This window comes from Miscanthus floridulus, chromosome 19 (assembly GCF_019320115.1).
Source record: "Miscanthus floridulus cultivar M001 chromosome 19, ASM1932011v1, whole genome shotgun sequence".
In the NCBI taxonomy this organism is placed as follows: domain Eukaryota; kingdom Viridiplantae; phylum Streptophyta; class Magnoliopsida; order Poales; family Poaceae; genus Miscanthus; species Miscanthus floridulus.
In genome coordinates this window covers 105839085-105854849 of record NC_089598.1, presented here as the reverse complement: position 1 = coordinate 105854849, position 15765 = coordinate 105839085, and the positions used below count along the sequence as shown (strand labels likewise).

At 42.7% G+C, this 15765-nt stretch overlaps 1 protein-coding gene and 1 pseudogene across 1 annotated transcript; both read left to right on the top strand.

Moving 5' to 3' along the window:
* The first annotated feature begins 6696 nt into the window (after positions 1 to 6696).
* LOC136528229 (NADH dehydrogenase [ubiquinone] 1 beta subcomplex subunit 9-like) lies at positions 6697 to 9281 on the top strand (annotated as a pseudogene).
* A 461-nt stretch (positions 9282 to 9742) lies between these two features.
* Positions 9743 to 15032, top strand: LOC136527153 (PHAF1 protein At3g51130-like). The gene is made up of 15 exons (XM_066519773.1): positions 9743 to 10215; positions 10397 to 10479; positions 10569 to 10643; positions 11026 to 11093; positions 11250 to 11355; positions 11460 to 11520; positions 11618 to 11787; positions 12224 to 12286; positions 12371 to 12418; positions 13393 to 13506; positions 13608 to 13707; positions 13787 to 13860; positions 14345 to 14449; positions 14532 to 14580; positions 14685 to 15032. The coding sequence occupies exons 1-14, from the start codon at positions 10032 to 10034 to the stop codon at positions 14577 to 14579; spliced, it is 1299 nt and encodes a 432-aa protein (XP_066375870.1). The 5' UTR covers positions 9743 to 10031; the 3' UTR covers position 14580; positions 14685 to 15032.
* Positions 15033 to 15765: the final 733 nt, after the last annotated feature.

The following is a 15765-nucleotide window of genomic DNA, read 5'->3' as shown; positions in this document are numbered from 1 at the left end:
GAGCTGCGGCATTTTGATAGCTAAAGCAGGCGAGACCCGAACCGTGCTTGGTGTTAACAGTTACTGTCGTCTGAATTCTGAAAGATCAGGCGCACAGAAATAGCATAGGACTTTTCATGTACCATCTGACTGACTTTTTTCGTTCGTTGTGCAATTTGACGACTACAAAAAGAGAGAATACAGTCATGGTTATTTCTTTTTCTTTTTTGTTGAAAAAATGAAGCTTTGTGGTATCCCAATCAAATGTCAGTGTGAAAAAAAGGCAAAAAGCCCAGGCAACCTGTCATAAAAACAAATCTTTTTGTATTCCATTAAGGGCAAACATAAAAAAAACAAAGTTGAAACAAATACTGAATACTCGGTAAAAAAAAGAAAAGAACACTGAAGGTTGAAGCCCAGGCACCCATGCATGGCAGCATGGGCAGTTGTCACTGCCATTGCGATTTGCGAAAAGAGAAAAGAGCACGGCTTTTAGCAGCTAGATAAGCACACGTAGACAAGCAAAGATCGATGAGCTCATGAGCAGTAGTACTTGCACAAGGCGAATGGCATATCTGAATTCTGACGTGATGGCTTTGGACGGCTGGATGGCATTGCCCGGCACCTTCGTTGTCTGTCGCTGCGATTTAACGGTGTCCGTTCACAGCAGTCAGCAGGCAGGCCCTTCGTCAAGCTTCCAAGAACAGGTCGCGGTTTGGGGATGGAATTGATGGTAGCTCCCGTACGTTGATGGACAGCGGCAGGCAGCTTGACTAGCTGTCGCTGCGCCCATTGGGTTCTACTGCCTCTGTTCTAAAAGAATGCAATTGTGCATTTTTTTAAAGAAAAATCTACTTTGAATTAAGTATATAGACAAATACATATACTATGAAAGTACATCCCTAATGATACTTATTTAATATGATAAATATTGATATTTTTATATGTAGATAATCAAATTTAACATACTTTAACTTAGTATTGGACCTGAATTGTAATCTTTTTAGGACAGAGGGAGTTCTACTATCCTCTTACTGTCAACTACTGCAGTGAAAGCCTGAAAGGGATACTGATGTGCCTTTTCCACAGAACTTTTACGTCTTTTCTTCTAGATAATATATGCAAAAGTAGGATATGCTTTCTGCCTTGCAAATCCCTTTCATGGGAAAAATTTGTCTTGGCTCTGGATATGTGTATCAGTGTACGCAAGCAAGGGGTTTTGGAAAGTGATCTCAAATCCTGTGTACTGGAGTTGCATTGGACATGTGTAGCTTTTCTGTCAGACGTACATGATCTTTTTTTTTCTTGACCAAACGGGTAAATTCAACACAATCTAGAGAGAGCATTTCTTTTCTATCTAGCTAGAGGAGGAAATATTCTCTTGCCATTCCTCAATCAATTTACAGAGTGCACTACATTTCCCATCTCGTATGAACATTTAGTGTCTTTTTCAGATCAAGCTTCCTTTTTTCTTCTTCAAGAATACAGCTTTATATATGTCCCACCAGAGAACGCAAACAGTGATAAACAATTCCAACAGGGCAATATATTGTGAGTGTTCTAGGCAAACTCGAGTACTTTTCAGATAGTCCCCAGCTCGGAGCACGTGTGAATTAAGTGGATCCGTTGATGTTGGACGGCGACGCTTCAACACTTGTATAACTTCATTACATGTATACTAATGTCATCCTGATGCAATTCACACGATCTATGCACTCGAATTAGGTACTAACACCCCTCTTAATAATCCAATTCCATCACATGATCTTTGCTTTATTTATATCGTGGTTGGTCAATGTTGTATCCCTAAACCCTGATATATGGGAGACGAGCTTCGGCTCGGCTGGTCAGGCGGCGTGGCTTAAGGCCTCAGCCTGCCAACCGGAGTTCGAGCCCCGGTGGGGGCAGAATTTCCGGTACCCACAAAAAAAATCTCCTCGTTGTGCACGCGAACCTGGTGACTGCGTCAGCTACGGTGTGCCTCTGGTGCCGTCGGCCTGATGATCTATCCCGGTTCACTCGGCCCTTCGGAGTATGTGCCAGGGTTCGGGGGTTTTCTCGACCGGGGTCACACGGTCCCTTCCTATGACAATGCCGTGAGGGCGGTTCTTCCCTCACCGGTCGAGTTTTTTTTTAAAAAAAAACCCTGATATATATACAACTTTTGACCTGCCCTTGGTTGCAATTTGCAGAACAAGCTTCACTAGGCTCCTAAATTCTTCAGATGATTTCACTCACAAGTAATGCCCACCTCACTATGAATTCGTGTCAGCAAATTTGTCGACAACCGCCGCATTTCCAATTCGAGGCCTGTCAAGAGAGTTATTATCATGTAATGCAATGTAATGTCAGCGGATTCGATCCGACATGCGTGCACGATTAAGCTTCATCGCGGCATTAATTAAGCATTTAATCTAGGTTATATACGTGTTGTTAGGTAAAACCTACCAGTGCCTGTTCACAAAGCAGATGCCAATTTCATCGGCAGTTCTTGTTTCATGGAGCAAATCGCGTGCCCTAATCCTCAGGAATTATGTGGCACAGTTGTGCCATCTAACAGCCACAGCTTTTTTTCTCTGAGTAGCAGTTGTGTTACATGGCAAGAAAAGAAAAAACTAGTTGTGACTTTTTTTCATGGCAAGAAAAGACCAGCCAGGTTTCTCAATCAATGCCTGGTTAATTGGCTCCCTTTTTATGATTTTTTTGTCCCATGCCTTTTTGAAAAAAGTATAATAACGCCTGCTTACTTCATGCACCGAAAGAGAGCTTTCTGATAACCGTGCCATCATTCTTTAACAGGCCTGTCACTAACTGTAAATTACGGTCATGGCCCATTGGGAGCCATTATATCATTTTTAATCCATATTTAGTTAGGACTAGATGTTTCTTTTTCTTCTAATCAAACCTCTGCTCAAAAGGACTAAGGCACTTTTGGATGTTGCAGTATATGCAGTATATTAAAAATCTAAAGACATGCAAAAATTTGGTTTAGAGTGGACTCTATAAAACTCCAAAAAATAACTACACTTTTAACAATGCTATGTTTTTTAAAATCATAAAGTTTGTCGCGTCCAGACGCTTTGCGACACTCTTAAACCAAAGTATTTTAGAAAACCATTATATATTTTTCTAAAACTAAAAAAACACTTTAGATCCAAACATGGCATATGTTTGCTTACCTAATTTTTTTTTCTAAACCTTAGTTTTTACATATCTATGGTTCTATAAAATTATAGTGTTTTAATACTACGGCTTCTTAATACTACGACATCCAAACAATTCTTGGATCATTTTCAACCTATATTTAGCTATGTTGTAAAAAAAACTATATTTAACTAGGTCTTGATGTTTCTTTTTCTTCTTAAGGATCCCCTTCTAGAACGTAGGAATTTCACAATATTATACAGTACTTTCACATGAATGAGTTTAATTTCATACTAAAACGCAGGAAACCGAAAAAAATCGGGCAACCCAAATGGAGCCGAAACCTCCGTTCAATGGTATACCGTGTACCAAGTTGCATCCCTAGGAGTAAGAGGAACCCAAAAGAAGAGGTCATCAGGGAGGCTGGTATGAAAATGCATTGTTCATGCTGAAAAGCACTGTTCCGACTGAAATGTTGTGAGAGAAAAATACTATTTCGATTAAAAAAAGAAGCCGAACAAGCCTGCTTCTTGGTCAGCCGAACGGAGCCTAATTTCATAGAAGAATGCAGGAAATAGGAAAAATTCCGGCAATCCAAATGGAGCCTAAACCTGTGTTCAATGGTGTACCGTGTACCTAGTTGCATCCCTAGGAGTAAGAGGAGCCAAACAGGTCATCAGGGATGAGCCACTTCAAATCTTACTCCATTTGCCGTACATGCAGCACTAATCTGTCCTAAACTGCCAGCCAGCTACCTACTAGGAGTCTTGCTATCACCCACAATTGCCAACTAGTCCAGCTATCGCATCCTCAACTAACTGCCATTTTCACCGGCACGCGGCACACAATTAAACTGAGAATCATGCAGCAGCATTTGGAAAGTTCTGGTGGAGCTAGCTGATCCAGCAGTCCCAGCACTATCTATGATGAGCTGGAACACGGAGACGAGTTTATCAGGAGCAAAGAACTCGGATCCGTGGAAGCAAGTACGCTGTACGCACGCATGCAACAGTGCGGGCAAGATCCAGCAGGAAACGGCGTACCACTAGCTGCCGCGCCTCACGCCGTCACTGGAGTAAAGAAACCGGCCGGAGCCAGTGGCTGGCAGCAGCACAGAAGCTTCTCCACTCCATTGGCATAAACAAGCACACTACTACTACCCTGCTGCTGCACCTCATCACGATGTGCTATAAAAACAAGACAAGACGCTGTTGGATGCCGTAAAATAATCGTAGTATTACTCGTGGTTAGCGTCTGGTTAGCGGCAGCATCTGGACTGACTCGTCGCTCACTGGCTCACTGGCTGACTGACAGATGAAGGTTCCAAGTCATTAAACAACGCCCCAACTGCAGGTGGCAAGTTTCAGGAGAGGCGCCTGTGTTCCTGCGTATTTTCTTCAGAATTCTTGATCACTCATCAGTGTCCAGTACTGTACGTACTCCTACTCCAGTATCCTCTCTCTTCAGGCTTCCGTCCTCGGAGCTCAGAGCTGAGAGAGAAAGGAGAGTGAGGTCGAGGTCGAGGTCGAGGTCGAGGTCAGTGACGCTGACGCGAGCGCCATTAAACCCTGCTCGCCTCACCTCACCCAACTCGCTGTCGACGCCTTCGTCTTTCCCGTGCAGGGAGTAAATGCAAGCGGGACAAGTTTTCGTTTTCCCAATGGCTGCCGGCGCTGGCGCTGGCGCTGGGGCCTGTCGTCTGCCTGTGAGCTGAAACAGCAACGGCCTCCACAGTCCAGTCCCCACTTCGGCACCTCCCCAATCTGCTGCCGCTCTCCCTTCACCTGCCTGCCTCTCGCTCTCCAACTTCAGCAGCTTGCATTGCATTGGGCAGGCTCTTGGTCCTGGGCAACAGGGCAAGGCAACGGTCATGTTCATTTGTTTTACGAGCCATACTATTTTAGTGAATGAATAGTATTTTTCTCTCACAACAAATCAGCGAACAGTCCTTTCAGGCATGTCTTTTCAGTAAAGTGAACCGGGCCAACGTCTGAAACTCTGAAGCTTAGCCCTGATGGCTTGATCTCCTTCACTCCTTGGATACCATACCAGTGGCATGACTCATGAGCACCCTGCTTAGATCTCACGTCACATTGTGGTACTGAGTACTAGCTGTGGCTGTAAATGATGCTACTAGTTTCTGTGGCACTGTTCGCTTCTTTTATAATCTATCTTTTTCAGTTTGTTTTTTCAGTCAGTGTTTTTCTTTTACAACAAATTAGCTGGAACAATATTTCGACTTGTTTTTTTAGCGAAGTAGGTGCCCTTTCTTTTCTTTATTTTTGTTTCTTGATTGACACCTATGAGAAGAGGAATGATAATGCACTGTCTATAGTACTCCGTACCCTGTACCTCACTGGCTGTGTCTTGCTAGTACAGCAGTACCGGTATGTATGTACACATATCCTATGTACAAGCAGTGGTGCATAACTGTATTTATTCCGAGATGTATCATACTAGTTACTGTTCCAACTACCCAGTGGGAAGTGGCCACTGGCCACTATGTATGTACCTGCAGGCTAATGTCAACTCCTAGCAACTTCTGGTGTGGCCGTACATCCATCTTGCTAGGCGATTTGGAATTTTGGATTTGGATGGACAAGTTCCTTTTCTGCTCTGCTAATAGGGATTTTGGAATCATCCATCAAAGAGCTAGCGAATGTCAACTCACAGCTCACAAAGGGATAGGAGGAGATGTATGTATGTTGTTTTCTTTTCATCAGTGGAAATGTATGTAGTAGCTTATAAATAAAAAATGTTAGTTATATTTTGACCTGCTCACAATGCATGTAGATACAGAACGCAATTTTTCTTTGAAAGCAGGTAATGTGGAAATAGTAATGGAAGGATAATCCAAATGGGCTTATGGTTCTTCTCTAGTGATGTATGTAGGAGAGTTTCTAGTCAACTGTAGCTAGTAGTGCTCCTCTTGTTTATCACTATTTCAAAGAAGTGCACTCCATATGCCATTGACTATAAGTTGAGAAATTTGAACTTTCAATCCTCGTATTGGCCCCGTTCGGCTTGCTGAAACTTGGCTGAAAAATACTGTTCTGGCTGAATTGTTGTGAGAGAAAAATACTATTCCGACTGAAAAAACAAGTCGAACTAGTCGGTTTCTAGGTAATTTGAACTTTCAATCCTCATATCTTCAGAACTTCAGCATATATGCACCAACACACCAAAGCTAAGTACTGTAGTATGCAGCGAGCTGGCTGGCTGTGAGAACAACACCACAATCCCACAAATAAAGAAGCATTTTTTTTACAACACAAATAAAGAAGCATTGATGTTACAGGGTCAGCTTGACTAGAGGTGAAATATTGGACTTTAATACTCCGTTTTCTCCGCTATTTGGTGCCCAATATTCAACCACTGTTAGCTATACAATCTTTTTGCCATATCCCACACGCTACATGGATTATATAAAAAACATTTTTTAAAGCACGTTGAAATAGTCCAAAAAAAAAAAAGAAGATGTGTGCACCCTGCAGATAGGGAAGAAAGGAATGTGTATAAGTGGACCAGAAAGAAAACGGAGAACAAAATGGGCCCTAGTGGGCTTGCAGCCCAATGTTCGAGAAGTGCCAGATCAAGTCCAAACAGCCCATAGACACCTGCGAGGCCGTGACCCCGTCCGAATCCGATCCCCAATCCCCAACCCGACTACTGCAGCGAGAGGAGAGAGAAGGAAAGGAGCAGCGGCGAGGTCTATGGCGTCGACGGCGGGGTACCTGGCGCGGCGGGCGGCGCAGAAGGAGCGGGTGCGCTTGCTATACCGCAGGGCGCTCAAGGACACGCTCAACTGGGCCGTCCACCGCCACCTCTTCTACCAGGACGTCAGTTCCCCCATTTCCCCCCTCCGCCTCCTTCTCGATCTCGGCCTCCCTCCCCGCTCGCGGGCGGATCTGACCTCGTGCTTCCTCTCCCCCGCAGGCGTCGGATCTCCGGGACAAGTTCGAGGCCAACCGACACGTGGTAAGGCCTCCTCCTGCTGATCCTTTTTGCACACCTCGATCGAAACTCGCGAGTTACGTTTGGTGATGATTTATGTGTGGTGCTGTGACTGTGAGCCATGATGTTGGATTTTGTGTGGGGTGGTGGTGCAGGATAACCTGGACGTGATTGATAGGCTCATCGTCGATGCGGAGGCTCAGAACAGGAACTTCCAGCACCCCGATCCCTACATTGGTAAGATTTCTCTTGTCGTCCTGGTCTTTTTTGTTCAGTGAAGGTTTGGCATCAAATCATGTAGGCTGGCACTAGCATTTTGTTATGATAGAACATTTGATATTGAGTAATCGACGTCATGGTGAAGTTTTCAGAATTCTTGCAGTGACTGACTATACATTTATACCTAGGGTTATTCAACCACACTTTTCGTTTTGGTCAAGACCTTTCAATGCCTAGAGTTTAGTTAACGGGGATGCAATCCTTCTTCTCTTTCCCAGCTACATTTGCTTACTCTTGATGTACCAACAGTTTGAAAAAAGAACAAGTTTGTTCAGCCCTAGTAACACCAATGGTTATGGATTAATTGCTAAATATGCAAACTGATACCTGCTGTATTTTTTGTGGGTATTCGGTATTGTAATTCTGTTTTAAGGCTTCAGCCTAAGTGTCTAACTTATCAATCGCTTCTGTTTATCAATGAGTGGCCACAACAAATATGCTGGAAGATACTAGCATTTTTTTTTCTGAGAGACAGTTGAAAAGTTAGTTGTAAATTGTAATTGATTGACGCCAAAGTTTTAATCTTAGATACAATGATTGTGCTAATGTGTATGAATTACCAAATTTTTGAGGTGAATTCTATACTGGAACGCTAAAGCTTAATAATCTTTATATGCCTCTTATCTCTGCAGTTCCATGGGCACCAGGTGGCTCTAAATTCACAAGAAACCCCCCTCCTCCTCAAGGGGTGAGATCATAGATTACATTGCTCTTTATGCTATGTAATGTATTTGCATTATGCTAATTTGATTCACCACAATGCTTACCATTCATAATATTATACTTGGTTTTTCTCTCCTGTGATTGCCTAAAAAAGGTACACTGTTCATAGTTTAAGCTAACCTAATTTGAACGCAAAAAATGCAGCGGTACTTAAGGTTTCATCTGTAATTTCTCAATGGATAAGCGAGCTAGAATTATTATTTATCGTTAATGGATTATTAGTTGTAGTGCTTTGGCCAAAACTGTAAATTCATCTTAGGAACTTCAACTGATTTGCTCGCAAAGGTAGTTAGTTTTACAATTACTCCCTCCGTTCCAAATTATAAGATATTTTGGATTTTCTAGATACATTGCTTTTACTACATATCTAAACATAGTGTACATCTAAGTGCATAGCAAAAACTATGCATCTAGAAAAGTACATTGCTTATAATTTAGAATGGACGGAGTATTTCATAACTGAATATTCTCTACTTGGACATGATGGGGTGAAAACAGCTATTCACGTGCCTGAACCTTGATTGCTTCTGTTGGGTTTCAACTCTAGCCTACTCCAACTTGTTTGGGACTTAAAGACTTTGTTGTTGTTGTTGTTGTTGTTGGACATGATGGGGTGAACCCTGCCAAACATGAAACATCTGCTGCATATTATCATATTACTGGCTTATAGTTTACAAAACGACTTCATCTTCAATGGCCACATTAACCCGCCTGTACTGATTTGCTCGCAAAGGTAGTTTCTCATAACAGGATTTCCTCTATTTGGTTGTTACATAGTATCATATAGAGTGTACAAAATGTCCTCATTTTCGATGGCCACATTATCTTGTTCTGGTTCTAGCATTTAGCATTGCTAAACTGTCTTCGGGTGGTAGATTCTGTACACCAAAATGTTGTACTAATGGCAATTGTGTCTTGTAGATCGAGATCATCTACAATTATGGCAAGGAGGACCAGTAAACAAGAGTCCTGCGAGCGGGGGCAGAACTTCCAGAATTCCAAATCACTTCCTGTTTAATCGAGTTGTTGTACGAGAAATAAGAATGAAAATTACTGGAGTCCATCGGTGCTTCTCATTTGCTTTTTCTGATAACCCAGTGCTCTTCATCTAGTGCATATTCAAGTGATGTTTGCTGTCATAAATGGAACTATGCTATCTTTGTCATACAGTTTAAACTGACGAGCCGCATCTCCCCTGTTTTTCTTTGGTTTTTCTGCTGCATTTTTAAGTTTTCTATAGTTACTTTCCCCCCCTGGAATCTGGAATCCGGATGTTCAGGTTGAAAATTGACGAATTGAGCTAGCACCGTCAAAGCTGCCATCCAATTTTCATGTGGCTGCAGATTTTATCCCAACCGTTGATCTAAGTATGCATAATACACACGGATTACATATTTCAGTGTGAAATTTGAAACCGATCTAAGCAGTTCAATGTCAGCCGGATGTCTGAATCCCTTTCGGTGTTAAGCTAAAAATTCAGAGTTCGTAGCGTCGTAAACTCGGAGCTGATCCTGTCGTGTAAACGTGAGCTCCGAACGAGAAGCGACCATAGAAGCAGAAGCAAGCCTACGCGACTCACCGATAGCAGCAAACAGCAGTGCCCTCCGCTCCGAATCCGCCACGTGTCCCGCCGGCCACCTATTTGCCGCGCGACGGGTTCCTCCGCCGCCGCACGCAAAAGGCCCGAGGCGACGACGCAGGTGCACACGGCGATCCTCACGCCGACATCCGGGCCCCGCCTCTAAGGCCTCAGCCACTGACGGCTCCGGGCCCCTGTGTCATACGCAGCCAACTCCCGCGTTGGTTTCTCGTTAAGCTAAGCCCGCACCGCGAGAGAGATGGTGGTGGAGTAGACGCAATCCCACGCGAATCCCATCGAGTCGAGCCCAGCAGCACGCCGAGGAATAAACCGTCGAGGAGGAAGGAGGGGAGGCCGCGAGGTGGGCCCCAGGATGCAGGCGCAGAGGTCCCCGTTGATGGCGGGGGGTGGCGGCGCCGCGGCGGCGGCGGCGGGGGCGGCGGTTGGGATGCCGTCTCAGGGGACGGTGACGGTGCGGCGGCGGTGCGAGGGCACGGCCATGGGAGCCATCACGCTCGACCTCCGCCCCGGCCTCGGCGTCGGCCCCTTCACCCTCGGTGAGAACCCTAATCACCTACCGCCGCCCCGGCAGGAATCGGCGGTCGCTGGTTGCTTCCTTGCTTTCCTCTCGTTTTGCAAGGAAGGGAAAACACTCAAAGACTTGTTTTTTAAGTAAGAGTTTTGTTAATTTTTTTTAACTTTAGCCAATTCTGACTTGAGAGGTCGCAATCGGTGCAGGGATGCCGATCTCCGATGCTTTTGCGCAAATAGAGCGCCAGCCGAATATCTATGACGTTGTCCACGTGAAGTACTTCGACGAGGTTTGTGAGACGAGGTGCACGAGTTTATTGGATGCCAGGGATACCAAAATATTCTTAACTGATCGGTGGTGTTGGTTCTGTGGCTTCAGGAGCCTCTCAAGTTGGACTTTGTCATTAGCTTTCCGGACCATGGATTTCACCTACGCTTTGATCCTTGGTCGCAGGTATGCTCGGGCTAGTTTGTTACATTTTAGGCATTTTTTGTTTTGAAACAGTCAGCGTTGAATGCATGAGAAATCAGTTGCTCATGGCGATTAATTAAGACTATAGTGGTCCACTTTTGCAAACTCAAATTGGAGTGTGTTATGCATTAGCCTACCCCAACTCTTGTGGCTAAAAGTATTTGCTGCTGTTATTTTTGAGTGTGTTATGCTTGAAATATAGGAAATATAATGTGGGTAATTGAGAAAAGGAACTCATCATGGTTAATAATTCTAATTTATGCATGGGGAAAATAATATTTGAGAATGTGTTCTGTGTGGAAATGACACTTGCTTTTAGGCTTCAGAAATTACTAAACTTATATGGTTTGTATTATCCTTGCAGAGGCTCCGTCTTGTAGAAATTTATGATGTTAAGAGATTGCAATTGCGATATGCGACAGCTTTAATTGGGTAAGGATCTTGTGATCATGATCTTTCATTGTTAAATCTGTGTGAAAGTGGAGGTACTCAAAGTCTCAAATAAATCCTGTTCAGATATGTTGTTGCAATTGCACTCATTTAGCAAGGTTGTGTGGTGTTACTGATCATTCTCTTTTTCACTTTCAGTGGCCCGTCAACATTAGCCACTTTTGCGGCTGTGTATGCACTCTTCGGACCCACTTTCCCTGGTATATATGACAAAGAGAGGGGAATTTATACGTTGTTCTACCCAGTATGTCATGAAAAATAGCTCTGTTTTTCCCCTCTTTCACAGTTCATCTTGTTTTCTTTCCCTTGGTCTGTTGGTGGGTTTGTCTTACTGGTAAGCTTTTGTAGGGTTTATCCTTTGCATTCCCTATTCCCAGCCAATATACAAATCTATTCACCAATGGGGAAGGTATTCTTTCTATCTTAGAGCCAATTCAGTTGTGAATGTTCTATTAGTACCCATATTTACGTAACATCTTACCCCACTTCTGTAATTGCTATGGCAGTGGCAGATTTGCCCCTGGAATTCCCAGACGGAACGACCCCTGTTACTTGCCGGGTTTGTATATACGATAGCTCGACAGATAGCAAGGTTGGGGTTGGATCTTTGATGGACAAAGCAGTGGTACCTGCACTGCCTGCAGGCAGCCTGTATATGGAGGAGGTGCATGCAAAGGTATGCTATGTTTTTGGTTTTTTTATTGACAATGTTTCTGACTTGCTGGTTTTGTTGAAGCTGAAGACATATTTTCATGTTTCATAATCCGAGTGATCCAGACTATCTAGTTTGACCTCTTAGCTCTCCAGTCCTGTCCCCACCCACCCATGCACCTGTTTTCTTAGGAAATGTATGAACCTAATAAGCAAAATAAAATGAAGAAAAAGCTGGTCGTGGGATATGCCTTTCAATGCGTGCTTATTTTTTAGACTCTTTTTTAATGTTGAATGAAAAATATATTTTTTGCTTTGTTGCGTTAAGGAGAATCATACAATCACTGGTATCTTCGTGTGTATGAATAAATTGGGGGGTTTTGTATGTTGTTTTGTCTTACCAAGTCTTACTAGTGGAGCAAACATTTTCTTATATGTGTATAATTTTGTACTGTTTTCAGCTGGGTGAAGAACTTTGGTTCACAATAGGGGGCCAGCATATTCCTTTTGGTGCATCACCACAGGTACATCTCATATCTATTTGCTGAAGTAAAATATAACTTTAACATTGGCCCTGATTTGTCTTTTACTTGAATTTCTTTTTTCAGGATGTCTGGACTGACTTGGGTCGTCCTTGTGGTATCCATCAGAAGCAGGTTAGTTTTAATTGAGGCATCAGAGTAGATATTTCACAAAATATGTATTTCTTTGAATTGCCAACATTATGTAACATGGGTGGATGAAGAGGCATCAGAGAGACGGGGATATTGATGAAGGTGTTAGCCATAGAATCAAAGCAGGGTGGATGAAGTGGCGCCAAACATCTGGTGTCCTATGTGACAAAAGGGGTACCATAGAAGCTAAAAGGCAAGTTTTATAGGACGGCGATTAGACCTGCTATGTTGTATGGTGCAGAATGTTGGCCTACAAAAAGACGACATGTTCAACAGATAAGTGTCGCGGAAATGCATATGTTGCATTGGATTTGCGGTCATACAAGAAGGGATCGAGTTCAGAACGATGATATACGTGATAGATTATGGGTAGCACCAATTGAAGAAAAGCTTGTCTAACACCGGTTGAGATGGTTTGGGCATGTCCAACGGAGACCTCCAGAGGCACCGGTGCGTAGTGGAATCCTAAGCCAGGATAGTAACGTGAAGAGAGGCAGAAGAAGACCGAAGTTGACTTGGGTAGAGGCAATAAAAGGAGACTTGAAAGGATGGAATATACCCAAAGACTTAGCCTTAGATATGAGTGCTTGGAAAACAACTATTCACGTGCCTGAACCTTGATTGCTTCTGCTGGGTTTCAACTCTAGCCTACCCCAACTTGTTTGGGACTTAAAGGCTTTGTTGTTGTTGTTGTTGCCAACATTATGTAACATATGACATAAGCTAAACTGAATTGGTTTCCATGTGAATTTACTTTTTTTGCTTACTCATGGAAGCATGTAGATAATATTTTAGCCTATTCAAAGCTATTGAGAGCGTGAGACTAAGCAGTATTTCTGTGGCATATGATTAAGTTTTGTTTGGTAAAGATCAGTATAAAGGAATGCCATTCTCCCTGGAATCATTGGTGCATTCTCTACTGGAATGCTTACTATGTTTGCTCTCCCATCTTGTAGGTGGACCAAATGGTCATACACTCTGCATCAGAACCCCGGCCTCGGACAACCCTTTGTGGTGACTACTTCTACAACTACTTCTCACGTGGAATTGATATTTTATTTGACGGACAGGTGTGGAGTATTTCATCACACTAGGATTGTGCAACACTGTAAATAGCTTTTATTGGCTTGGATTTGAAATAGCATATTGACAGAGTTTATTGTCCTTGCAGACACATAGGATAAAGAAGTTTGTTTTGCACACAAACTTCCCTGGTCACTCGGATTTCAACTCATATAAGAAATGCAACTTTGTTATATATGACGCTGAAGGTCTGAACTACTCATAATAAAAAAATAGTTTGCTGTGATGGAATAATCCAATCCAATCATCCATCTGGTCTTTTTTCAGCTGAAGATACATGTCAGCCTGGTAATGTCTCAAAAAATTGCATAACGCCTAGTACAAAATGGGAACAAGTTAAGGTATGGTGTTTTAAATGACTTATTAACACTGCTGATGTTACCACTGGTAGTCCTTGATGTCTTATTTGGCCTCAGAATGCCGTTTGATTTTTTCCATGTAGTTCTAAAGTTATCATCTTTGCTTTGAAATGCCATTTGTTACAATTTTTGCACACTCCTTTTTGCATCTTGTTTCGTTGGCTTCATGGATTGCTTTCACGAGTCCTTTTCATCCTTAAACAGTGAACGGTAAACTTATTCATGACATAAAATGATCTACTAGGTTTTATTTTGCATAGTTGGTTTTTTAGCATAATCACACTAATGTTCTTGCACTAGTCAGCTTTGGCTTTGCTTTTTCTAGAGCACTTACCTTTTAAGTAGATATTGGTCTAAGCTGTATTATCAATGGAGCAACGCTTCTGAGTGCCAATATGCATCTTACTGCATGCTTATATGTTATATTTTTCTGTCCTTTTGACAACCCTTGTTTTTACTGTATTAGGAGATCCTCGGTGACTGTGGCCGAGCTGCAATCCAGACACAAGGCTCCATGAACAACCCATTTGGATCAACTTTTGTATATGGTTATCAGAATATTGCTTTCGAGGTGGGTTTTATTCGATCGCACTCCAAATCTGTCCCCCCTGTGTATATCAGATGTGACATTGTGTTATCTTATTGGTTAATAGGTGATGAAAAATGGATATATTGCAACCGTTACTCTCTTCCAATCATGAGGTATGTAATGTAGCTGTTGCCCATAATGCGCATCGTCGAAGCACGGCTATGCTATGTTTGATCATTGGGGAGCTTGGACTTAGTTAACTATTCCATTTTGACAGTGTGCTACATGTGCTGCTGCTCTGAATTCTGGCTGCATAGGTTAGACAACAAAGCTGGTTAACCTACAGAAAGAAGGTATGTTGTACTTGTGCTTCAGCAGCAGCAATTTCAAGTCGAAGCCAACTCTATGGAGCCTCGGTGTTTGGTTTATGGAATGCAATGCAGCCGCACAGTTGATATGACCAGCACCGTGACATGTAATTGTGCTGTAGATGCCGCTCATTGTACAGGAACTAACTGTACTCTGTGATCTCACCTTGTGTATATAAATGGTGTTTATTTGTTGAAAAAGAAAATGTACATACTGCCATGTGGTCATCTAATGGAACGTTGATGTGATTCGTCTAGTAGTTTGATATTGGTTTTTGTCTCTATCGTTGTTTACCTAGCAGAACCAAGTTCATTGTACTTAACAACAAGCTGCTGGAGAGCCTCGGCTACGAGGCCTCCGTGAGGTCAATTAGTAAGGGCTGTTTGGTTAAAAGCCTGGATGATTTGCTTGAAGAAATGTCCATGAGGTTGGTCGGTTAAGGTCTGTTTGGTAACACGGCATCGGTGCTTGCCTGGTTGGGATGTGGCGTGGCACGGCCACTCATTGCCGCCCACAATTTCGTTGCGTCACCTGCGGTCTATGGATCAAGCAAGCTCATGGCTATTAGATTTTTTTAAAGAAAATAAGTACAAAGACAACCTACACTATATTGCCTTGCTCGCTTAGCTGATAAGTCATGTCTAAAAGTATTATTGATTGATTTATTATGAGAGAAAAATATTATTCATTGATTGAAACAATACGGCTTATAAGCTAAGCGAACAGGGCATATATATATGACAAAAATACACACAGGTGTAGTATATATAAACTGAACAACCTCCTCCCCGAACGCCCGTAGGCCGTAGTAGGTTGCTTGCAAAACCTGAGTAATACATCGATTTCTCACCTGAAGACCTAGCAAAAAAAGGATTTCAGACATGAGTATTTCTTTATATAAAAAAAACGAGATTACCTATCTACAGTATATTCGAAACAAAAAAACAGAGCATAAGATTAGGATTGGGTATACCAGTTTATTAGCAAAG